We start from the raw sequence: 25,858 nt of genomic DNA, 5'->3' as shown, positions 1-25,858 counted from the left end.
CCTGCTCATCACCCTGCAGGGCGGCACAATCGACACTCTGCCCCCCCCGCTCGCGCCCCCCCCCCCCCGGTCGCCCGCCTCTTCCCATCCCCCCCCCCCAGTCGCGCAACCAGCCTGAACACCTGCCTGAACACCCAGCCCCCAAAGTATATACAGATGTATTTATCTGTATGTGTATATGTATTTATATGCATATACTGTGTATATATGTATATACTGTGTATATGTGCATATACTGTGTATATATTGTATACAAACTGTGTATATGTGTATATATACTGTGTATATGTGTATATATACTATGTATATATGTATATACTGTGTATAAATGCATTGAAGCAAATACTGTATTTTTACATGCATATATTTATATAAGCATATATATGTGCACATTTAAATATATGTGCATATATATATATATATATATATATATATATATATAATGTGTGTTTTTGTATGTGGTAAGTATGTATGCTGTATATACTGAATGTGTGTGTATTTGCTGTATGTGTGTATATTCTGTATGTATATGCAGCATGTGTGTATATGGTGTTTTTATCCTGCATGTATGTGTATATAAGGTCAGTGTATACTGTATGTGTGTGTATGTTTGTATATATATATATATATATATATATATGTGTGTGTGTTGTATATGTATTATATGTATATAATGTGTATACTGTATGAGTTTGTATACACTCTGTATTAGTGTATAAATGTATATGAGTGCATAAATGTGTGTGTATAGGTCTATACTTGTATGTATAAGGGTGTGAGTATACGAGTGTAGAACTTTATGTGTGTATATAAAGGTGCATATGTCTCAGTGTATAAATGTGTGTAATTGTATAAACATGTCTGTATAGGGGTACCTTCCCAAGAACATATGGGGGACGTATATCTGGCTTTTGCTGCCGGATATACTTCCCCCATAGGCTTCTATACGCCGGGGCTCGGTAAGGTGAGCACAACGAGTACTCACTGTTTCGAGCAAAAGAGATAGAGCCTGCTCTATCTATGGCCGTAAGAACGGCCATGCGGCTCTATTCTCTATGGAGAGGGGAGGGGTGAGCTGCGCTCACCTCTCCTCCTCTCCAGTGCGCCCGACGTGTGCCTGCCATATATATATATTTTAAGGGGAAGGGGGGCCCCATGCAGAAATCTGCTATGGGGCCCAGCCTCTCCTAGTTACGCCCCTGTCTACAACTCAAGTTTTGATAAGGTGTGAGTATATCCTTCATTTTTTGATTCATTATCGAGTGCCGACTAAACCTCTACATTTGAGTCTTGCGTGGTGTCTCTTCTTTGTTCTATTTCTCACCCACCGGTTACCCATGTGGTGAGGATACCATTTCCAGATCTATCATCCTAGATTTGTAACAATTCTACCATTGATTGATTCCACTAATCTCTAGTTGTAAGGCAGATGACCCCTACTGATTTTATAATGATGACCCATCCTCTAGCAGATCCTGGATCCAAGGACCAAAGATGTGACACCATCTATAGGCCTATTATTTGTAGCCATAAATCATATCTTGGTACAGAAGTAGTTGTGGTACCCCCACTTATCACTAAATTTAGGGGCCCAAATATTACCCAACTCCACAACATTCAGTTTCATCTTGGAGATTGTCGATTCTCAGGTTGTACAATTTTGATGGAACTATCTTTAATGGAAATAAGTGAATTCTTATAAGAAATGATAATGTAGGTGTCTAACTATCTATATGTGTATATGAGGGATTCATTTCCCACAAGAAGAATGTATTCCGAAAAAAATATGCACCACTGACACCTTAATTTTAGACCAGGAAGTATCTATGACCCAACCTGTAGTGAAACCAAAATGTTTGGATAGAACTTAGCTCCATCTCAGCTGTTGTATGAAGTAGTCGTAGGATGTCCATGTGGTCCTAATAGACAGGTGGTCAAATATAGAGGCAGCGGCATAAAGCAGCCGCTCCCTGCTGGGCAGCTGTGCCAGGCTCAGAAATACATGTAATGGCCACCTACAGCCAGGTGGAAATGTGTGGAGAGCACCGAGAAGACTCTCACCACCTGAGACAATGGAAACTGGTACCACTGAGGACCACCTGCCCAGGACCCAACTCACACATAACAGGGGGCTCTGTCGGTTTATGGTCTGCCATGACAGAGGAGGATTCAAAAATATTTAAAGGGGTTTTACAACATATAAAAACTACATAATATATAAAAAGGAACAAGCTTGTCATAAATTTTGTTTTGTATAAACTTATATGTGATATCCCCGAAATGGAGTAGAACATTTTTCCAACAGCTTCTTGTGGAGGCTACATAACGGATATATTATCTGGCTCAATTGTCCGCAATCGGGCACTCATGGACTGCTGGACTATACATTCAATTTCAACCTATACTCCTAGGGGTGGAGTCAAAGAAAAATCTGCAATGTATATTAATATTCAACATGGATGACATTTTGGATCTCTGCCTGTCAAAGAAGCGTTCGTGTACATATCTACATTTCCGTTTTTTCAAGGTCATTTGTTAGTTTTTCCCTGAGTGTTTGCGGATTTGGAATGACTGTTAACAATTGTGTTTACAAAACACAACCACTTTGTTAACATTACACAAGCGTGTGCTTTAACCCCTTAACAGGGCAGCCATCAGGAAATTCGGGGCCCCATACAGCAAAAGTGTCTGGGCCCCAACACACCCCAAAACCGAACAAGCCTCCTGCCCCCCGCAGTGACCTTTCACAAACAGGGTTTGAGGCCTGTTGCTACGACAAGGCACACTCTTCTGGCCCCAGCCACAAAATATATTTACAAAAAGGAAAAGGCTGCTCCGGTCTTCTTCTCGTTCTCTTGCGCGCGCCTTCTTCTCCTGCAGACAGTGTGTGATCCCGCGAGACCTGTGACCCAGCACTGGATCTCGCGGGATCACACAGCCAGCCCAGGAGGAAGCGCGCAGAGACCGACGCGACGCTGGCGGCAGGGTAAGCATGAAAGAACTGTATGCAGCGCACTGCGCACTTAACCCCTTCACGACTTGGCCTTTTTTAGTTTTTTCACTTCCATTTTTCACTCCCCACCTTCAAAAATCTATAACTTTTTTATTTTTCCACATAAAGAGCTGTGTTATGGCTTATTTTCTGCGTAACAAATTGCACTTTGCAGTGACGGTATTCAATATTCCATGGCGCGTACTGGGAAGCGGGAAAAAAATTACAAATGCAGTGAAAATGGTGAAAAAACACATTTGCAACACTTTCATGTGGGCTTGGATTTTACAGCTTTCACTGTGTGCCACAAATGACATGTCTAATTTATTCTTTGGGTCGGTACGATCACGTGGATACCAAATTTGTATAGGTTTTATAATGTTTTCATACATTTAAAAAAATTAAAACCTCCTGTACAAAATTTTTTTTTTGATTTTGCCAACTTCTGGCGGCAATAACTTTTTCATACTTTGGTGTACGGAGCTGTGGGTGGTGTCATTTTTTGCGACTTTTGATGTCGTTTTTATTGCTATCATTTTTAGGACTGTGCGATCACTTTTTATTAATTTTTTTATATTTTCCAAAATGGCAAAAAAATGTCATTTTTGACTTTGGACGCTATTTTCCGTTACGAGGTTAAACGCAGTGAAAAACCGTAATTATATTTTGATAGATCGGACATTTTCGGACGCGGCGATACCTAATGTGTTTATGATTTTTACTGTTTATTAATATTAATATCAGTTCTAGGGAAAGGGGGGTGATTTGAATTTTTAGGTTTTTTTATTATAATTTTTTTTTTTTAACTTTTTTTTACTTTTACTTTTACTATTTTTCAGACTCCCTAGGGTACTTTAACCCTAAGTTGTCTGATCGATCCTACCATATGCTGCCATACTGCAATATGGCAGTATATGGGGATTTTACTCCTCATTCATTACAATGTGCTGATAGCACATTGTAATGAATGGGTTAAAACGAGACTGCTTCGGGCCTTCGTGAGACCCGAAGCTGTCATGGCAATGGATCACCGCTCCCCGTGATTGATCGCGGGTGTTACCGGTAAGCCTTTGCTGCAATATGCAGCAAAGACTTACCGGCTATGGAGAGGGCTCGGCCCGCGAGCCCTCTCCATGTACCGGGACCCGGCGCGCGCCGTACTAGTACGGCGCGCGTCGGGAAGGGGTTAACCAGCGGCCCCCGGCGCCTCCACCCCACACATATTGTGCAGCACAGACCGCACAGTCCCCCCCCCCCCCTAGTGTCTTAGACTCCGGGCCCCATAGGGCAGTACCAGTTGTACTGCCCTATCGGCGGCCCTGCCCCTTAAGGACGCAGCCATTTTGTAGCTTATGGCTCAGCCCCATTTTTTGGATTCTGATTTGCGTCGCTTTATATGGTTATAACTTTTGAACACTGTTACTTATCAAAGCGATTCTGAGATTGTCTTTTCCTCACATGTTGTACTTCATTTTACTGGTAAATTTTGGCTTCTAAGTTTTGCGTTTATTGACAAAAAAAAAGAAAAAATGATAAATTTTTTGAAAAATTAGCCATTTTCAAAATCATTGCGTTTTCAGGCAGATCGATTTACCACCTAAATAATTTGCCGAATAACATTTCCCATATGTCTACTTTACATTTTCATCATTTTGGAAATGTCTGGATAATTTATTTTGATGTTGCGTGGCTTCCAAATTGAATAACGATTTTCTGTATTTTCAGGATTGACTATTTTGGGGATAATTACCGTTTTGAATGAAATTTTACATATTTAGAATTTTAGAACAGCTTTGAGGAAGATTGTTAACCCCTTGAGATCGTCATAGTAATTAAATCAAAAAGGAGGTGAAATTCAAAAAGAGAAAAAGAGAAAACCCAATTTACAATTTGTAAATTTTGCAATTTCTCCCCAGTATATAGACCCCCCACATGTGGCTATTACTTGTTTTATGGGCGCACAGCGAGGCGCAGAAGGGACATTATTGTTTTAACAAAATTTAAACAAACACTCAGACACATATACGGTATATAGCAGTGAGAAGATTTACATCTCATACATGTTCAGAATCTCAAAGTATCGAATAGCTTAAAGGAAACCTACCACTTGAAGTGGCAGGTTTAAGATGGAAATACCGAGCACCAGCTCAGGGTGAGCTGGTGCCGGGGCTTATTTTTGTTAGTGTTTTAAACCGCTGTATCGCGGTTTTAAACACTTTTTAAACTTTATAGCCGAAGCTGCTTTGGCACAGGGAGGTACGCGCTCGGCTACATAGGAAGTGAAGGAGAGCAGCGCGCATGGTAAGCGCCGAGCGCGTATCTCCCTGCGCCGAAGCAGCTTCGGCTATAAAGTTTAAAAAGTGTTTTAAACCGCGATACAGCGGTTTAAAACACTAACAAAAATAAGCTCCGGCACCAGCTCACCCTGAGCTGGTGCCCGGTATTGCCATCTTAAACCTGCCACTTCAAGTGGTAGGTTTCCTTTAAGCATAATTAATCTAGATACAAATATACACAGTATATATCAGTATATAGTATATAACATATTCGAAGCAACCATCAGTGCCATTAAATATTACATCTTAACATGTATGCATACATATATCCCATATATCCACATACTAATAAATTTATTAGAAATATATATAATATATCTATATATGATATCAACACTTTATATCCCTTTTTCCCCCACCCCCCTCTCCTTGGCAGAAGGAAAGAAGGAAAAAAAAAAAAAAAAAAAACACAAAATAAATAATCAGAATATTAAAGGTACCAAATCCCAGTTTTTATCTACTGTATATACTCGGGTATAAGCCGACCTGAGTATAAGCCGAGGCCCCTAATTTTACCACAAAAAAGGGAAAACCTATTGACTCGAATATAAGCCGAGGGTGGGAAATTCATTTGTCACCCCCCCCCAGTATATAGCCAGCAAGCCCCCAGCAGTATATAGCCAGCAGACCCCCAGTGGTATATAGCCAGCCCCCTGTAGTATATAGCCACCAGCCTCTGTAGTATATAGCCAGCCAGCCCCCAGCAGTATATAGCCAGCCTGCTCCCAGTAGTATATAGCCAGCCAGCCCCAGTAGTATATAGCAAGCCTGCCCCTGTAGTATATAGCCAGCCCCTGCCCCCCAGTATATAGCCTGCCAGCCCCTACCCCAGTTTATAGCCTGCCAGCCCCTGCCCCAGTTTATAGCCTGCCAGCCCCTGCCCCAGTATATAGTCTGCCAGCCCCTGCCCGAGTATGTAGCCAGCAGCCTGTGTGCCCCAATATATAGGCAACCCCCTACCCCATTATGAAGTTGGCCCCCCCCCGCCCCGTAATGGAGCCGGACCCCTGCCCTGTTATGGAGCCGCCCCCGCCCCGTTATGGAGCCGGACCCTCACCACGTTATGGAGCCGGACCCAGGCCCCATTATGGAGCCAGACCCCCACCCCGTTATGCAGACAGTTGATTAAAAAAAAAATCTAAACTCACCTTTCCGGCGCGCTCGGGACACACACAATACTATTGCAGCGCGGCGGCTTACGTAAGTGCCTGTGACGTCGCACGGATCTGACCGACGGATCGCACAGAAGATCTGCGGGGGCACCAGAAAGGTGAGTTTTGATTTTTCTTTTTTTTACTTGAGTATAAGCCGAGTTTGTATTTTTCAGCACATTTTTTGTGCTAAAACACTTGGCTTATACTCGAGTATATATACGGTATTCCCATTTTTCCCAGTTTCTAGCCCATTTCTTAGAACCATTTTTTTCCGCTTGAAGTTTTTAAAATTGTTTGATCTTAAAAAATAAGTTCAATCACCTCTGAACCTTCAAAGTCTTAGCACTATTACTACCCCATTCTCGTAATATAAGTATCTTAGCTAACATCACCAGTCTAAGAATAATTGACTGACGAACAGTTCTACTCTCGGAGATGCTGATTCTTCCAATGATGGCTATTATTATTGATGAACTCAGAGAGAGATCTAAAGTACTATTCATCTGTTGGAATATTTCACTCCAGAACTTGTAAATTTCTGGACAGTACCAGATAACGTGTAAAAAATCAGCCTCTGTCTCTCCACTTCCGTTACATTTAGACAATTCCCTAACTTTCATCTTATATAAATTGATAGGAGAATAATATAACATATAAAGAATCTTTCCCTGAATCCCTTACATTTCTGTAGATCTCTCCCCATTGCTGCCCTGATATCACTCCTACCCTTTTTTCCCATTTCTCCTGTGATTTGCGCCCCCTCAGAGTGACCCTTAACCAAAAACTTGTAGATACCTGCAATCAATCCTTTTCCTCTTGCCGGGGTTTTGCAAAAAATCTTTACCCTGATGTGATTGTATTTCTAAACTTTTCCTCACTTTAGCTGCCAGGATTTTTGTTTTCTCATTGGGGGTCATTTACTAAGGGCCCGATTCGCGTTTTCCCGACGTGTTACCAGAATATTTCCGATTTGCGCCGATTGTACCTGAATTGCCCCGGGATTGTGGCGCACGCGATCGGATTGTGGCGCATCGGCGCCGGGATGCGCGCGACGGAAATCGGGGGGCGTGGCCAAACGAAAACCCGACGTATTCGGAAAAACCGCCGCATTTAAAAACCGAAAAAGTGTCGCTTGGGGAGCGCTTACCTTCACATGGTCCGAGGTGGTGGATTCCGGAACGATGAGATGACTTTCAGCGCAGCAGCGCCACCTGGTGGACGGCTGAGGAACTACCTTCTTAAATCCCGTCCGGACCCGAATCCAGAGCAGAGAACGCGCCGCTGGATCGCGAATGGGCCGGGTAAGTAAATGTGCCCCATTGTCTCCTTTTATTAAGTCAAAAGTTTCTAAATCGCAGGTCCACTTTGTTTTAACCCATGTGAAAAACTTAAAAGGTTCCTAGACTTAATAGAAGTTGTTTTGCATACGTTGAGGGGTGTAGTTTATATAGTGGGGTAATTTATGGGGTTTTACTATTATTTAGGCTTTTTCAAAATCACTTGAAAGCCAAGTTGTCCCTCAGAATGTGAGTTTTGGGGATTTTCAGCAGAGACCCCCTTAATGAAATGTCAGCAGAAACCCCCTACATGAAATATCAGCCGAGGCCCCCTTAATGAAATGACAGCAGAGACCCCCTTAATGAAATGTCAGCAGAAACCCCCTCAATGAAACGTCAGCGGAGGCCCCCTTAATGAAATGTCAGCAGAGACCCCCTACATGAAATATCAGCCGAGGCCCCCTTAATGAAATGACAGCAGAGACCGCCTTAATGAAATGTCAGCAGAGCCCCCCTTAATGAAATGTCAGCAGAGACCCCCTTAATGAAACGCCAGCAGAGGCCCCCTTAATGAAATATCAGCAGACACCCTCTTAATGAAATGTCAGCAGAGGTCCCCTTAATGAAATGTCAGCAGAAACCCCCTTAATGAAACGTCAGCGGAGGCCCCCTTAATGAAATGTCAGCAGAGGCCCCCTAATGAAATGTCAGCAGAGACCCCCTTAATGAAATGTCAGCGGAGGCCCCCTTAATGAAATGTCGGTAGAGGCCCCCCTAATGAAATGTCAGCAGAGACCCCCCTTAATTAAATGTCAGCAGAGACCCCCTTAATGAAATGTCAGCAGAGACCCCCTTAATGAAATGTCAGCAGAAACCCCCTCAATGAAATGTCAGCAGAAACCCCCTACATGAAATATCAGCCGAGGCCCCCTTAATGAAATGACAGCAGAGACCCCCTTAATGAAATGTCAGCAGAGCCCCCCTTAATGAAATGTCAGAAGAGACCCCCTTAATGAAATGTCAGCAGAAACCCCCTCAATGAAACGCCAGCAGAGGCCCCCTACATGAAATATCAGCCGACACCCTCTTAATAAAATGTCAGCAGAGACCCCCCTTAATGAAATGTCAGCAGAAACCCCCTTAATGAAACGTCAGCGGAGGCCCCCTTAATGAAATGTCAGCAGAGGCCCCCTAATGAAATGTCAGCAGAGACCCCCTTAATGAAATGTCAGCGGAGGCCCCCTTAATGAAATGTCAGTAGAGGCCCCCCTAATGAAATGTCAGCAGAGACCCCCCTTAATTAAATGTCAGCAGAGACCCCCTTAATGAAATGTCAGCAAAGCCCCCCTTAATGAAATGTCAGCAGAGGCCCCCTAATGAAATGTCAGCAGAGGCCCCCTAATGAAATGTCAGCAGAGACCCCCCTTAATGAAATGTCAGCAGAGACCCCCTTAATGAAATGTCAGCAAAGCCCCCCTTAATGAAATGTCAGCAGAGACCCCCTTAATGAAATATCAGCAGACACCCTCTTAATGAAATGTCAGCAGAGGCCCCCTTAATGAAATATCAGCAGAGGCCCCCTAATGAAATGTCAGCAGAGACCCCCCTTAATTAAATGTCAGCAGAGACCCCCTTAATGAAACGTCAGCAGAGGCCCCCTTAATGAAATGTCAGCAGAGGCCCCCTAATGAAATGTCAGCAGACACCCTCTTAATGAAATGTCAGCTGAGACCCTCTTAATGAAACAAAAACAATAAACTCCATACTCACCTCGACCAGGGATCCCACGGCTTCCTCTTCTCTCTGGCTGTAGTGTAGGCAGATGCATTAGCCTGCCTGAACCTCTACACTAATCAATTGTCTGACACGCATACAACTGATACCTCTGATGGGACCCAGGTCCTTCGCCGGGGGCGCGGTCGCACCTGCTGCAAACGCAATCGTTACTGCCTCCACCTCAGGTGTCTTTAAAACTTGTTTCCAAGAGACTGTATATTTGATGTGGATATTTGATAAAATTTTTATTAGTTTCAGATTTTTTGTGTGTTTATTTGATATGGCAGACTACATTCTTAAGATATCTGTGGTGGGGTCTGAAAGCTATAACCCACTAGAGAGGCTAAAATTAAAAATAATTTTGAAAACATATATTAAAATCTTTTTAAGGCAAAGTTCACACTACCGTTCAAACCTTCGTTCCTTCCCTCCATTAAAAAAAAGTAAAGAACGGAGCCTTAAAGGGGTTATCCGGGTCTTAAAAATTACTGAGGGCCGGGCTGGGGCGGGCTATTTAAAAATAATAAACATGTACTTACCTCGTCCGGCGCTGCCGATGTCCCGTGCAGCGGCCAGTCTCCTCTGTGCTCCCATCCAACACCATGTCCCAGCGCTTACAACGCTGAAAGATAGGGACGGATGGGAGGAGCCGTCCACATCGCAGATCGGAAGCTCTCTGTGCGCGGCTTCTGTGCCCCTGTAAACAAACAGGGGCACGGATCGAAGGGACCGCGGCGTGGGACATCGGTGCCACCGGACGAGGTAAGTACATGTTTATTATTTTTAAATAGCCCGCCCCAGCCCGGCCATAAGAAATTTTTAAAATCCAGATAACCCCTTTAACGTCAATTAAATTAAAAATCCCATTGACATTGATATAAATTTGATGTCTTCCGTTATGTTCCGTTCAGGCAGGGATCCGTAATCTATGCATTTTTTTGGATGGAAAAAATGACGGAGGCTGCAGTACTTTTCTTCCGTGTGAAAAAACAGATCCCTGGCCAAGTGACCATAACTGATGACAAAAAATTTACATCGATGTCATTGGGATTTTTAACTGATACGTTAAACTTCCGCTTTTACCCTTTTTTTTAACGGATGTGAGGAACGAAGATCTGAACGGTAGTGTGAACTCAGCCTAACCCACTGGCCTTGTGTAAAATCAATCAAAAATCCATATTTTCCCCAGAAGCTGTAAAAGGAAAACTGCAAAAAATGTCCAAAAACAAAAAGTTACGAGTCAGAAAATGGCGAAACGTTGAATTTATGGGTGGTCTGCTCAAGGGGGTGGTCTTCTGGAGAGGTTTCACTGGGTATATTTTCCCTTGGAAAAACACATTTTACCACTTTAAGCCTTTATAATAATGATAATAATGAAAATGTGACACTTTGAAGTTTAACATGATGCATGGAGTCACTCAGCTTTCCCAGGAACAGATTAAGTACCTGCCAATCATTTCACTGAGATATAAAAAAAAAATCTACACCTCCTCCCACACCATCACTTCCAACTTATTTTTCCCGCGCTTTTTTCAGACTATTGGAAAACCCGTCAACCGTGCCCTTAACTATCATGGCCGCCGCTTCCTCTTCGCGATGTGCGCAGGCTCGGCCGCGCCCCGCCCTAGCTCCTCCCGGGGTGGTGGCCACGTGGTTTTTGTGTATGAAGATGGCGTCGGTGGGGGAGAAAGAGGGTGCAGAAGCGGGAGGTGGATCCGGGTCTAGCCCGACTGGGGGCGGAGACAACCGAACCGGGTGAGAAGGGGAGTGGCCTAGAAGGGTTGGAGAGTGAGCTGTGCTTTGTGTGGGCATCCTGGCTGTTGTAGTCCATTCATTGATCATTTGCATTGTTATGGGGAAGCTTAGTACTACAAGTCCCAGCATCCTGTGCGGCCTATGCTTCCTGTATAGCCATAGACTGGCCATTCATTGACAGCTGGGCGCTATACCGGTTCTGTAGCCTCCTGATACACTGTGTGTTATAACCCCTCTCTGCTTGCTGTCAGTGACTTGGTCTTCCTTACATGCAGGGTTTGTTACAGCTGTGTCCAGTTCAAGCTGTTTCATGCACTGTAGCGGACCCTCAGCATATGGGGAGAGCTATGCTGTTGCAGTGGTTTTCCCAAAATGTATAACATAGACCCCCCCCACCTTCCCATGTACTTATAGGAGTCCAGCAATTGCTTCAGTCTCTTCATTGTATACCAAATACAGTGCCATAGATTATACAGTGGCTGTACTTGGTATTGCAGCTTGTCCCCTTTCACCTAAACCTCCTAAATAATAATTCCTTTATTTATATAGCACACAGCGCTGCACAGAATTTGCTAAATTAATCCATGTCCCCATGGGTTGCACAATCTTATCAAGCTACCATTTTGTTTTGGAGTGTGGGAGGAAACCGGAGGAACACAAACAAGCGGTTTTATTTATGGCCATTTATCCCTGACCCATAAAGTCACCATTTCAGTAGAGCTAAGGAGAACACCAGGTTTTAACTCCCCCCTAAACTAACAGCCCCCTCAGGTTGGGGATGAAATGTCCTTTCTAGAATTCTCTCTTTTGTGAAATCTCTCCCAAAGTCATGTGAAAATGAGCAGAGAAGAGTCATGTTTTACCTGAGATGAGTACAGTTTAGGGCGCTGTCACACGTTGCGTTTGCAAACGCAGACGCAGACCAAACCGCGCCCACCGGGGCGGTCCGCGGTCCAATCGCATCTGCGTTTCTCTATGTTTCTATGGAAATCGCCGATGCGATCGGACCGCCCCAGTGGGCGTGGTTTGGTCTGCGTTTGCGTCTGCAAACGCAACGTGGGACAGCGCCCTTAGAGGCTGCAGGGGGGGTTAGTGACTTCAAGCTGCTGCGAACCTTTCACCAGCGATTGAGCTAATAAACCACTACAAGTATATTGTCAGGCAGCGTAATACCTTCTAGTTTTTGCTCCTTTCACGATTCCATCCAGAAAATCAACTTTGAAGTGATTGGTAAATTGGTTGTATAAAGTCAAGTAGGAGGAGAGTTCAACACTGGAGTCAAGGTGAGGAGCTCTGAACGCCTCCTCCTCTCTGATTGACAACATGCATCGGACTTCAGGAGATCCGGTTAGTGATGTCTCTGGATGCAGGATCATCAGTTACAGTGAAGGAGGCTTTCTGCAGAAGAGAGAGCTGGACTTCAGTGTTAAAATCTCCGCCTCCCTGACTTTATACAACCAATTTAAATCTTACTTCAAAGTAGATTTTCTGGATGCTGCCACCACACTGGTCCATGAAAGTAACATTATCTGGAAGGTATGCAGCTGCTCGACAGCATACTGGTAGTGGATTATTAAAGGGGTTGTCCGAGTTCTGAAAAAAAAACCAAGGGAGGCCGGGAGGGCGCTGCTTCAAAAAATAAAGTCCTACTTACCTTCCGGTGCCCTCCGGTATCCAGCGCTGCTGTCGCTCCGGGCGCCATGTAAACAAGCTGGATACAGCTTCCGGCCGGCCGTGGCCGGCCACGCCTATCCGTCCCTATTCAAAAGCATTGTGAATGCAGGCCGGAAGGTTGTCGGGTACGGCCGGAAGCTGAGTCCAGCGTTTGTTTACATGGCGCCCGGAGCGACAGCAGCGCTGGATACCGGAGGGTACCGAAAGGTAAGTAGGACTTTATTTTTTTAAGCAGCGCTTTCCCGGCCTCCCTTAGTTTTTTTTCAGAACTCGGACAACCCCTTTAAGTTGATTTCTGCTGACAAGTTCCCTTTAAGATTACATCAGGCTTGTGTTTCTGTGATCTACAGACCTGGAGATGCAGGCAGTTACAGACATCATTGGAAATGTGAGCTACAGATCAAAATCCAGTCTGCGGCTGTGTCTTTACCTGCCCTTTATCTCCAGTTCTGTAGCTCACAGAACCACAAGTCTGATGTGATCTGAAAGATGAGATGCTTATCTTTAATATGACTATTTTATCCCTGTACAACGCTGTACCGTGTACAGGCTCCATGGTTACACTCTTACCGGCTCTGGATTGACTGACGTTGTGATCTCTTATACTTGCAGTGACTCCATACAGCTGAGCTCCGCTGCGGCGCTGGACACTGAGTCTTCCAACGAGAAGGACACTCTGGTAGGTAGTCATGTAGAGTAAGGACGAACTATAGGGATATGTTACTACTTAGCATAGTCTAGGGGTAAGTTTTGTACTCTTCTTGTACTATGGAGGAGAAATTCCACACTACCCCCTTCCAAAGAGACCATCTCACACCCTCCACCCCAATAGTCAGTCCTGCAATTCAGTATGTTTCACAGTCCTGCTGCTACTAACACACAGAAAGGTATGATAACGCAGCTCTCACACTGATTCTGAAACCTTATATGTCTCTCCTGTAGGACTCCACATTGGAAGGTGAAGCCATGGACACCCAGGGAGGCTCAGTGGATGAGGACAATGGCCGCCAGCTTGGTGACATCGAGCTGCAGTGTGGCATCTGTCTGAAGTGGTTTGGAGCGGATACATTTGGAATAGATACCACGTATGTTTATGGGATGTTTCATACGTGTGGTGCCGGAGGACTGTGTAGGATGTGTGTAATAATGGATCATTACTTTATCCTGTTTTTCAGGTCATGTCTTCCATTTGCGACCAATTACAGCTTCCATTGTAACGTGTGCCATCACAGCGGAAACACATACTTTCTGAGAAAGCAGGCCAGTAAGTGAGCGGTGGTCTTCTCCACCAGCACCAAGGTTCTGCCGGGTCTTGTTCAATGCTGCCCTGACTGGTCCTGAAATGTTAAAGGGGTTGTCCGAGAGTTGTGAAAAAAAACTAAAGGTTACTGGAAGGGGCTGCTTAAAAAAAATAAAGATCTACTTACCCTCCGGTGTCCCGCGCTGTTTTCGCTCCGGTCCGGGCGCCATGTAAACAAACATGGCCCCCGGAGCAGTGCTGGATTCAGCTTGTGGACGGCCACGCCTATCCGTCGCTATTCACAGCATTGTGTATGGGGGCCCGGAAGGTTGTCGGGTCCGGCCGGAAGCTGAATCCAGCACTGCTCCGGCGGCCATGTTTGTTTACATGGCGCCCGGAGCGACAGCACAGCGGGACACCTGAGGGCGCCGGAAGGTAAGAAGATCTTTATTTTTTTCAAGCAGCCCCCTCCGGCCACCTTTAGTTTTTTTTTTTTTATAACTCTCGGACAACCCCTTTAAATGTTTGGACCTGTTTGTTAAAGGAATATTTTAGGATTAAAAACAGAGAATAGCTGGTTAGTTGGGCTACAGCACCCAGCCCCCTCATACCTCTGATATTGAGGACCTCTTTAAAAATTTGGTCCTATTTAGAGACGCAGGCAAATTTCGAAGGACTCCATAATTTTTCAAACCTGTTCCAGGCATAAGACCAAAAACTTTGTGGGTGTACGAGTGGTGCAGACAATAGGGCACATTTACTTACCTGTCCGGAGGAGTTCACAGAAAGTGCAATGCACTGTGCCGCGCTTCACTAAGATCGTGCACCCGATATCCTGCATGTGTTGCTTCCCCGCTCAGATCTGACAGAGTTCACCATCTTCTTCCTGGTGCATGTAAGTGCATTGTCTTGCGACACAATTTGAAACTTAAATCCCGCGCTCAGTCCGAATCAGTCGGATCGTTTGACGGCACGCTTTCTGTTGCATGAAAGCCAGCGCAACTGCACCACAATCTGATCGCATGCCACACAATCCCAGCGAAAACCCCTGTTAAATACCTGTCAAAGCTGGGCAAATCCCAAACAAATTGACAAAAGTGAGTTCTGCGACCCTTAGTAAATGAGCCCCAATGTGTATTTTGCTGTCCTACAGCACCCCCGCAGGAGAAATGAAGCATTACAGTGTACGTCATGATCGGACAGGGTTGTTGTAGGTTTGTATGTTATCTATATCCTATAGATAGTGGATTATTACGCTGAGCAGTGGGAGTTTGACCTCTAGGACCCCGACGCTAGAGGGGCACTTGGGGTCCTGCTACTCCATTCATCCTCCATGCTACACCCAGAGGTAGCTGAGCACTTTAGTTACCTCCGGCAGTGCTACACACCATGTATTGTTCAATCTCACGCTGCATTGATAGGGGATAACACGCAAACTTCTGACAACCACTTCTGGTATCAGATGTCTCCAGGGTGAGAAACATTTGGGCTACAAAGTTTGGGTGTGAGATTTCTACTTGAAAAGACGACACCCTCCGCCATCTTGTCTCCCTAGGCAGCTTGGGGCCTGCGATTCGATTTGAAGGACCTGGTTTTGAGGGCCTCTTCTAATTCTCCTTTTTTGTATTGTAGACTTGAAAGAAATGTGTCTTACCACTTTGGGCAACTTAACGTGGCATTCCCGAAACCAAGATGAACACCCTAAGACTATGTTTTCCAAAGACAAGGTGAGGTATTTCTATATATGTATAGGTGAACGATTATATACTAATATTATTATTATTATTATATCATGTGGTGAGCCACTCTACGTCAAGGTGCAGTAACTACCCGCACCTTATGAGGTACAGTTACGTCAGGGTGCAGGAAGGGGTTAAGTTGTAGGTATATTTGGCTACGAATAGCATATGTAGCTGGAAATTGTTATTAATAAGAGCCATTGTAAAGAGGTTGTCCAGTCACAGGATGGGGTTAAACTGCTGATCAATGGGGGTCTAGATGATAGGACTTAGGGACAGATCCTATGAATGGGGGTCCGTTGCACCCAAAAAGAATAGAGCATGCGGATATAATAATAATAATTCTTTATTTATATAGCGCACACAGATTACGCAGCGCTGCACAAGGCATGTCAAATTGGTCCCTGTCCCCATGGGGCTCACAATCTAAACAACCTAACTGTATGTTTTGGAGTGTGGGAGGAAACCGGAGGACCCGGAGGAAACCCACGCAAACACGGAGAGAACATACAAACTCTTTGCAGATGTTGACCTGGGTGGCAGGAGTGCTACTCACTCAGCCACTGTGCCGCCCCACTGCCTGCTGCCACTGCAGCCACATGCTGCCACATGCCTGCTGCCACTGCATTCACTGTCCATGGAAACTGACGGAGATTGCCTTGTACAGCACTCAGCTATCTCAGGCAGCACCATAGCATTGAATAGAGCACCAGGGAGCATGTGCAACTATCTGCTCTGTTCATTTGTGTTGTAACCCCAGTTCTCATGGTTCGTGAGGGTCCCTGTGCATTGGGGCTAACTCGTTTTTGTGCCTGGACAACCCCTTTAACATGGGTCAACCAAGCAGAGGAAAATGAGTAGCCACCGTGGACCGTTTGTACCAACATAGACATTGTTCAGTCATCGCTACTTTATAGGGATGACAAGGAATTCTCACTCTAAGTATTTTCCCTATGGCTTCATTCTCATATTCCTTCTACCGGCAGGATATAATCCCATTCATAGACAAGTACTGGGAGAGTCTGACTACCCGACAACGACCTGGAAAAATGACCTGGCCAAACAGTATAGTGAAGACTATGGTAAGCGGAGGCTTTCTAGTCGCTGACCTTGTATATGGTGGGTTTATCTGGACATGACAGGTTTTTACATCAATTTTTTTATCTTGAAGACTAAAGAGCGGGACGTGTTTTTAGTTAAAGAGCATCCTGATCCAGGCAGTAAGGATCCAGAGGAGGATTATCCAAAATTCGGACTACTTGACCAGGTGAGCCTTTTTTTTGTTTCTTTAAAGGGGTTGCCTTTAATAATTGGTATTGTTTCTGTAACAAAGTGATAAAATTTTTCCAATATATTTTCTGGATCAATTCATCACGGTTTTCTAGATCTCTGCTTGCTGTCATTCTATGAAGAGTTGTGCACCTGTGTGACATCACATGACCAGGGACAGCTGTTTATCCGCAGAAAACAAACAATGAAGTTTCCTATAGAATGACAGCAAGCAGAGATCTAGTAAATGGTGAAGAATTTATACAAAAAGTATATCGGAATATTTTATAACTTTTTATTACACAAACCTTATAAATTATTTTGGTGAAAGCAGACAACCCCCATTTAGGGGTGGTCACTCTGCATCACCATACAGTGCTGTATTACATATGGACATATCAGAAGGGGGTGGTCTCACATTCAGGACCCTACTGTAGAGTGACTGATAGAGTTGGCCTTACCAATGCCTTACCTCTTTTTAAAAATTTTTTTTTTTTTTCAGGATTTGGGAAATATTGGCCCATTCTATGATAACCAGAGGCAGAGCAGCGCAGTGTCCAGCGGAGGAGGATTAAATGGTGAGAGATCTTGTACTGCGAAGGTTGTAGTCGTTTTGATAATGGTTAATAACATGATTATTAGTATGTTATAAGGCCGTTCAAGGGGTTATCCGAGAGTAGTAGTAACTTAGGGCAGGGCTGCGGTGGTCTTTCTTTAAAAAAAAAAAAAAAACTCGTGTACTCGCCTCTTCCGTCGCACCTGATGTTCCGCAACGCAGTCACTCTGATACTTTCCTGTTTTTGTTTACAGGGGCACGGAAACTAGGCTCGGGGAGCGCCTGCCACTCCCATCAGTCGCCATATCCCAGTGCCTACAATGCTGAGGCATAGGGACGGATGGGAGTGGCTGGCCACCTCTGACACCCGGAAGCTCCCCGAGAAACAGGATCAGACGGACCACGGGATATAATATATATATATATATATATTTTAAAAAGGCCTGCAGCAGCCTGTCCCTAATTTATTGCTACTATCATATAACCCCTTTAAAGGAGTATGCCTGGGGGATTCCCCGGCTGGACCATCTCCATACAGACCGGGTTGATATCCAGTGGCACTGATCGCAAGTGTTAACCTGTTAAATGCCGCCGGAATTTTGGCAGTAATCGTCGCCCTCTGTGACATCATGGAAAGAGTCTAAATGAGACTCCGGGTACTGTCACTTCTGAAGATCTGTTACAGTATGACATTAAGTTATGAACAGAATCATCATATACTGGTTCAAGTACCCTAGGGGGGGGGTCTAAAACTACACTAAATAAAAACCTCAGTTATGATTTTATTTATTTTTATATCGGTACCAAAAATGGGGGGGTGACTTTAAATGTGTAGGTATCTCTGCATCCCGATCTGTAAAAATTCCAAATGCCAAATAGCCAAATGTCTGAATGGAGTCCAAATTTTTTTTATTTATTTATTTTTTTTATTCAATTTTTTGAATTGATAGACTAAAGTGATTGGAGGGTGGAGAGTAAATTTAACAAACTGCCTTTGCCCTCCATGTACATATTGTAATGGGTGAATTCATCCATTTTCATGAACTTCAGAGGGTTCTCCAGTCACAACAAGTTAGCCCCTATCCACAGGATGGGGGATAACTTGCTGATCAGAGGTGGCCTCTGTGATGAGAACGGGTGGTCTGTTGTACCCCAAGGTGAAAGATTAACCGGTCGCGCATGCGGCGTTTTCTCTATTTATCTCTATGACACTGATGGAAATAACTGAGAGCTGTACTTTGCTATCTCCATCAGCCCCATAGAAATTAATAGAGCAGGGTACAACAGACCCCTGTTCTAGTGATCCTTGTGGGTCCGATCTTTGAGACCCCCATCCCCCCCACATCAGCAAGTTACCCCCTATCCCATTGTCACTGGAGAACCCTATTAAAGGGGCATACTGCTGGGGGTGGAAAAGTTTAATGCTCACGTCTGACCACTGGAACCATAGCTATCAAAAAATTGGGGATACCAAAAGAAGTGACACTTTCCCAGTGTTTGGACATTTGAATCTATTATGCAGCATCTCCTTTCAGGTCATAAAGATGGATGGACATTAATTTGGGGGTAGGATTAGACTGAATACAATAAGTTATGGGCGGCCGGTCCCCTAATCTCATGTGATTCCCTTGAATTCCAGGTTCTGCAGCCGCCAGCTCTGCCAAGGGTAGAGGAGCCAAGCGCAAGCAGCAAGATGGCAGCTCATCCAGCGCGACCAAAAGAACCAGAAGGTAATGGACTAGATGGCGCTAGTATTATGACTCCATACAATGGGGAAGATGTCCTGTTACTGAAATGCCCCTAGTCCTATCTTTTGTAAAAAGGTTTATTCTATCTTATTTAGTGACCCCCTGTTCGCCGCACAGCGCCTGCCTCCTCATGGCTACCCACTTGAGCACCCGTTTAATAAGGATGGGTACAGATACATTCTAGCTGAACCGGATCCACACGCACCGGACCCAGAGAAGCTCGAACTGGACTGCTGGGCTGGGAAACCTATCCCCGGAGACCTGTACAGAGCCTGCCTATACGAGCGGGTGCTGCTCGCCTTACACGACCGAGGTGACACATTGTAATGATCACTAGATGGTGGTATATCGGGTCATACTGCTGGGTGACTGACAGGTTTGTTCTTTTACAGCTCCTCAGTTAAAGATCTCTGATGATCGCCTTACCGTGGTGGGAGAGAAAGGGTACTCCATGGTGAGGGCATCGCACGGCGTCAGGAAGGGATCCTGGTACTTTGAGATCTTTGTGGATGAGATGCCTCCGGATACAGCTGCCCGGCTGGGCTGGTCACAGGCTCTAGGTAAGTTGTGTGGTCATCGGGAAGGGGGGGGGGGGGTTATGATGCACTTTATTACATCATGACATCATGACCCCCAGGTCTCCATCATTGGGTCTCCAGGTCCCTGGTCTAGAACCAGCACTTGTTTTATAAAGGATACCAAGCTTTTTCTGGGGCCTGGAAAGAGATTTTTTTTAACCATATTTAAGTGACAATTTATATTCTCTTCTAATCATAGGATGAGGAATGTAAGATGGAGATCAGAGGGGGTCAGTCTGATGGTAAACAAGAGTCCATTCTGAATGGAAAGGGTTGGGCGCATGTACTGCTGCTCCATTCATTTCTATGGAGGTATATGGCACCGCTGTGTCCCACATCCTCATAGATGTCAGTGGAGTAGATACAAGTCTATGTAAATGTTGTCTGGGGACACAGCTTCCATCCTTCCCAACTAAGTCTCGAAGGAAATCTACCACCAAAATCCATCAGGGACATTACTCATAGGTCCAGGCACTGTGACTGTGGTATCTTCTTATGTGTTATCCTTGGCCTCCTTCCTTCTAAAATCAAGTGTTTAAATTATGCTAATGAGCACTGAAGGGCTCCGTCAGAAGTTACTAAAAGCCCACCTGTGCTGTAATTTCACAGGCTGTTACACGACCTCTTAGATTTCTTTTAAAGGGTTATTCTCATGTCAAACATATATATATATATATATATCTCTGTATATAGTAATGTGTACATTTAACCCCTTCCCGACGCGCGCCGTACTAGTACGGCGCGCGCCGAGCCCTCTCCATAGCCGGTAAGTCTTTGCTGCATATTGCAGCAAAGGCTTACCGGTAACACCCGCGATCGGTGCTAGCACCGATCGCGGGTGCTTTCACCGCGATCGCCTCCGGCAATGCTGCCGGAGGCTTCAAAAAGATGGCGCCGCCATCTTGGCGCGGATCTCCGCTCCCCGATGACGTCACGGGGAGCGGTGATCCGTTGCCATGACAGCATCGGGCCTCACGAAGGCCCGAAGCTGTCTCGTTTTAACCTATTCATTACAATGTGCTATCAGCACATTGTAATGAATGAGGAGTAAAATCCCCATATACTGCCATATTGCAGTATGGCAGTATATGGTAGGATCGATCAGACAACCTAGGGTTAAAGTACCCTAGGGAGTCTGAAAAATAGTTAAAGTAAAAGTAAAAAAAAGTTTAAAAAAAAAAAATTATATTAAAAAAACCTAAAAATTCAAATCACCCCCCTTTCCCTAGAACTGATATTAATATTAATAAACAGTAAAAATCATAAACACATTAGGTATCACCGCGTCCGAAAATGCCCGATCTATCAAAATATTATAACGGTTTTTTACTGCGTTTAACCCCGTAACGGAAAATAGCGTCCAAAGTCAAAAATGACATTTTTTTTGCCATTTTGGAAAATATAAAAAAATTAATAAAAAGTGATCAAAAAGTAGCACAGTCCTAACAATGATAGCAATGAAAACGCCATCAAAAGTCGCAAAAAATGACACCACCCACAGCTTCGTACACCAAAGTATGAAAAAGTTATTAGTGCCAGAAGATGGCAAAATCAAAAAAAAAATTTTTGTACAGGAGGTTTTAATTTTTTTAAATGTATGAAAACATTATAAAACCTGTACAAATGTGGTATCCCTGTTATCGTAGCAACCCAAAGAATAAAGTAGACATGTCATTTGGGACGCAGAGTGAAAGCTGTGAAATCCAAGCCCACAAGAAAACGTCGCAAATGTGTTTTTTCACCATTTTCACTGCATTTGGAATTTTTGTCCCGCTTCCCAGTACGCGCCATGGAATATTAAATACCGTCACTACGAAGTGCAATTTGTTACGCAGAAAATAAGCCATAACAGAGCTCTTTATGTGGAAAAATAAAAAAGTTATAGATTTTTGAAGGTGGGGTGTGAAAAATGGAAGTGAAAAAACTAAAAAAGGCCAAGTCGTTAAGGGGTTAAGCACAATTTATATTTTTCCAATTCTGTACAATCCCCTTTAAACAAGACAAATGCAAATTTAAAGGGAACTTGAGGGGAACAATTTTTAGCTAAAAGAAGGGTGTCAGTTAGTTACTAGGGCTCTATAGGATCCTGTCACTAGCTGTATATGTGAAAAATCTGGTGACAGGTTCCCTTTAAGGGGTTTTACAGAACTGGAAAAACACGGCTGCTTTCTCTTTATAAGGGGTCCAGCACACAGGATAGGGTGGTATCTGCCCCCCATGAAGTTGGGCGGACAAATGAGCTTTAGTATTGATGTGACAATGGATAAAGCTGGTGTAACGCTGACTTTCTTTATGTAGGTAATCTCCAGGCTCCGTTGGGTTACGACAAGTTCAGCTATTCCTGGCGCAGCAAGAAAGGAACCAAATTCCACCAGTCCATAGGAAAGCATTACTCCGACTCCTATGGGCAGGGGGACACGCTCGGCTTCTATATCAGTCTCCCGGATGAGACCGAGACGGCGCTGGCTCTACCTGACACCTACAAAGACAAGGTAAGGGGGGGACATCTTGTATCTGGGCACATTACCTCATGCATCCAACCTATACGTTATATGGCGTGGATCGTGGTCCTCTCTATACTGACGCGCATTCTCCCCTGCAGGCCTTGATCAAGTTTAAGAGTTATCTGTACTTTGAAGAGAAGGACTTTGTAGATAAAGCAGAAAAGAATCTGAAGCAAGCGATGGGCAGTGAGGTGAGTGGTTTTTACTTGTATAGAACCTTATGGTCCTTCCATTCCAGCGGAATTGAAATTTACATCAGTCCTGACACAGGTCATTGTAAATATGGCCGGCCAAGACTTTCCTGCCCCGGACCACCACATTGTCCGCTATACGCATGGTGCAAAACGCCAAAAAGTCACAACTTTCCTGGCTTGGTTTTTGCATGTTTTCCACACCAACTCAATGTCTAACCCATGATGTTCCTGTAAGGTTATGCCTAATTTTGTATTTTTGTTCTCCCCACCCCCATGTAGATCGTATTCTATAAGAACGGGGCCAGTCAAGGAGTGGCCTATAAAGATGTCTTTGAAGGTGTCTATTACCCTGCTATATCCCTCTACAAAGGCTGCACGGTAAGTGTCCTGCCCAGTCAGCGTTATATGGGGTTTCGAGAAATTTAAAATGACTCTGAATATTGATATGTTTTGTTTTTTTTTAATACAGGTTTCTATAAATTTTGGACCTCGCTTCAAGTATCCACCGAAGGATCAGTCATTCCGTCCGGTAAAAGTTTATTTTGTGAAATATTTAAAGGGGTCCTGCATTTTGAATTCTGCTCCTTGCATACAGTAAACGGGATGGTAACTTTATACTTAAAGGGCTACTCCCAACTTGCTATATGAATTCTATCTCATTTAGAAACTATAGACATATTGTATGTTTTTAGGACTAAAACAGGGGTCACACAGGGGCACGGCTTGTATCTATGGTCATGTGAGGTCACACAGGGGCACGGCTCGTTATATGACAGCTCTGATTGGGCTGTGCTGTAACGAGCTGTGTGACATCACATGACCAGGGACAGGTTTTTATCCATAGGGAGGAAACTATGAAGCTTCCAATAGATGGACAACAAGCAGAGATCTAGAAAACTGTGAGGAATTGATACAGATAGTATCTTGGAAAATTGTACAACGTTTCATTACACACATTAGATCCTATCAATTATTTGCTGAAAGTGGACATATCTCTGTAGAGGAGGGGACAATTAGCCTTTAGCAGACAAAAAAAATTAAGCGGTTGAAATGTTTCTGCCTGATCTATCTCTACCCCCAACTTTTTGGAGATTCCAGAGGCCCCATGCAGTTTAATCCGTTGCTTAGGCCAAGACCTGAAGTGCAATAAACATTTGTCTTGTATCCCTACAGATGAGCGACATGGCCTGGAAGGCGGTGGTGGAGCACACACTAGCAGATGTTCTGTACCATGTAGAGACTGAAGTGGACGGCAGGAGGAGTCCTCCATGGGAACCTTAACCTTCTGGGTTACTAGTTGTTTTGTTTTTTTTAGTTTGCGTTATCCTTTTAGTTCCTTCCACCATGTAAAGGTTATTCAATGTATAATGAAAACATACTGACCCGAAAATATATCCAAAACATTGTCAAGATCTCTGCTTGCTGTGATTCAGTTCTAATAATGTCACTGACTGGCACTGCCACCCATCCACTGTCCAAGGAGAACCCAGAGCCAGTCCTATCAATGAGAACAGCTTCACACTTTTATATAGTGGCCGTACTTTGTATTGCAGCTCGCATTTGCAGCACACAGTTCATGTAACTAATAAAAGAGACGTCACCAACCTGTGCAGCCAATATATTCCTAACAGCTAGGATAGAATTTGTTTTCCATTCACTGGCAGCAAACAGAGATCTTGAAAATTTTCAAGTCGTTGATACAAAAAGCGTGTTGTATATTTGCATTACACAATGGATATGCTTTGTTTCCTTTAAATTGTAAGGATTTGGTTTAAAATGGTTTTTACATAGAGGATAATAAATAAAGGGATTGTCTGGAGGGTGAACAACTTGACTGCTTTCTTTCAAATACTGCTCCACACCTGACCATGGTGTGTGGCGGTACTACAGCTCATCTGTGTAGACATGAATAGAGCTTTGTTGCAGTACTACCCACAGTCAGGTGGGGCGCTGTTTTTGGAAGAAAGCAACCGTGGTGTTCACCCTTCAGACATCCCCTTTAAGACTTGATCAGAGGGAGATTATTTTGACAGGCAAAAGTTAATTCTATATTTTTTATGTTAGTGTTACATGGCATTAAAGGAGATTTCTCGTGACGGACCTATGACATATTGATGGACTGTACCATAACTGATCCGTGGGGGGATCTGGCTGGTCCGGACTGAATGCGATAGGAAATCTCTTTTAACCTAGTTAATATAAATGAACATTTCTCGCCTACACCAGCTACTTGGTAATGGCTTGGATTGTTGGATGTGTGGCCAAATTTTTATTTTAACAGGTTTGTGCTTCGACACAACCGCCAAGTATTCTCCTCTGCCAGCATTTTAGTACCAAGTTGTAACCTACTGGAAATAATGGGGCGTGTGCCACTTTTTAGCTAGGTATTATATATGCTTCCAGGTTACCGAGCGTTGCCTTGTGGGTTGCTGAATCTTGTGGTTCACTCTGATGTAAAAATATTACTTGTGTTTCTTTTAAATAAAGTTTTTTTTATTATTTAAAAGTTTGTGTTTTTTTTTTTTTGTTGTTTTTTTTTTTTTTCCCCCTGCTTGTAAATTCTTAGGAGAGGGTTAGATAACTTGTCTCATGAAGTGAAAGGCTCTGTACATAGGGGGCTGAGTACCATGCACCTTAAGGATAAGGCTTCAGGATGAACAGTACTTTTTTTTTTTTTTTTTTTTTTTTTTTTCTTTTCGAGCTTGAATACCAGAAGATGGTGTGTTTTTGTTTTTTTTTGTGTTAGAAATATAATATTTATAACGTTCGCCCAACATTATAAAAAGTCTCAGTGATGGAACCCCCACGGATCACGAGAACAAAGGTTTGTTGTACCCCCATTGCTCTCAAGCTGATTGGAGCAGCCAGACGTGCATACGCTGGCTGCTCTGTTCATCTTTACGGTGCTGATGGAGGTTGCCGAGCGCCCCTATCGACCTCTCCATCTCCGTGTGCGACTGGCTGATTCGGTCAGCCCAAGTACAAAATGGGTTCGTTCTCGTGATCCCTCGGGGTCTTATCAGTAAGACACCCACCAATTAGCAAGTTAGGTTCTACCTATAGGAT

The 25,858-nt window shown here is 44.1% G+C and overlaps 1 protein-coding gene across 1 annotated transcript; it reads left to right on the top strand.

The window, feature by feature from the left end:
* The first annotated feature begins 11,153 nt into the window (after window positions 1–11,153).
* ASH2L (ASH2 like, histone lysine methyltransferase complex subunit) lies at window positions 11,154–25,298 on the top strand. The gene is made up of 16 exons (XM_072149235.1): window positions 11,154–11,290; window positions 13,577–13,643; window positions 13,907–14,049; window positions 14,140–14,228; window positions 15,837–15,931; window positions 16,930–17,025; window positions 17,115–17,210; window positions 17,715–17,790; window positions 19,408–19,498; window positions 19,612–19,829; window positions 19,909–20,076; window positions 22,393–22,586; window positions 22,697–22,789; window positions 23,072–23,170; window positions 23,262–23,321; window positions 23,966–25,298. Exons 1-16 carry the CDS (start codon window positions 11,199–11,201, stop codon window positions 24,071–24,073), a joined length of 1,785 nt encoding a protein of 594 aa, XP_072005336.1. The 5' UTR covers window positions 11,154–11,198; the 3' UTR covers window positions 24,074–25,298.
* Window positions 25,299–25,858: the final 560 nt, after the last annotated feature.

The sequence above is a fragment of the Engystomops pustulosus genome, chromosome 4 (assembly GCF_040894005.1).
Source record: "Engystomops pustulosus chromosome 4, aEngPut4.maternal, whole genome shotgun sequence".
In the NCBI taxonomy this organism is placed as follows: domain Eukaryota; kingdom Metazoa; phylum Chordata; class Amphibia; order Anura; family Leptodactylidae; genus Engystomops; species Engystomops pustulosus.
Note: the sequence above shows the minus strand (reverse complement) of the source record. Positions and strands in the feature narration are given on the sequence as shown.

What these genes read in the sequence shown, in the direction of transcription:
- ASH2L (XM_072149235.1), top strand. Translation starts at nt 11,199, where the DNA reads ATGAAGATGGCGTCGGTGGGGGAGAAAGAGGGTGCAGAAGCGGGAGGT. An exon ending in GGCGGAGACAACCGAACCGG is followed by an intron (nt 11,291 to 13,576) that starts GTGAGAAGGGGA and finishes TTATACTTGCAG; the next exon opens with TGACTCCATACAGCTGAGCT. An exon ending in CTATGTTTTCCAAAGACAAG is followed by an intron (nt 15,932 to 16,929) that starts GTGAGGTATTTC and finishes TTCTACCGGCAG; the next exon opens with GATATAATCCCATTCATAGA.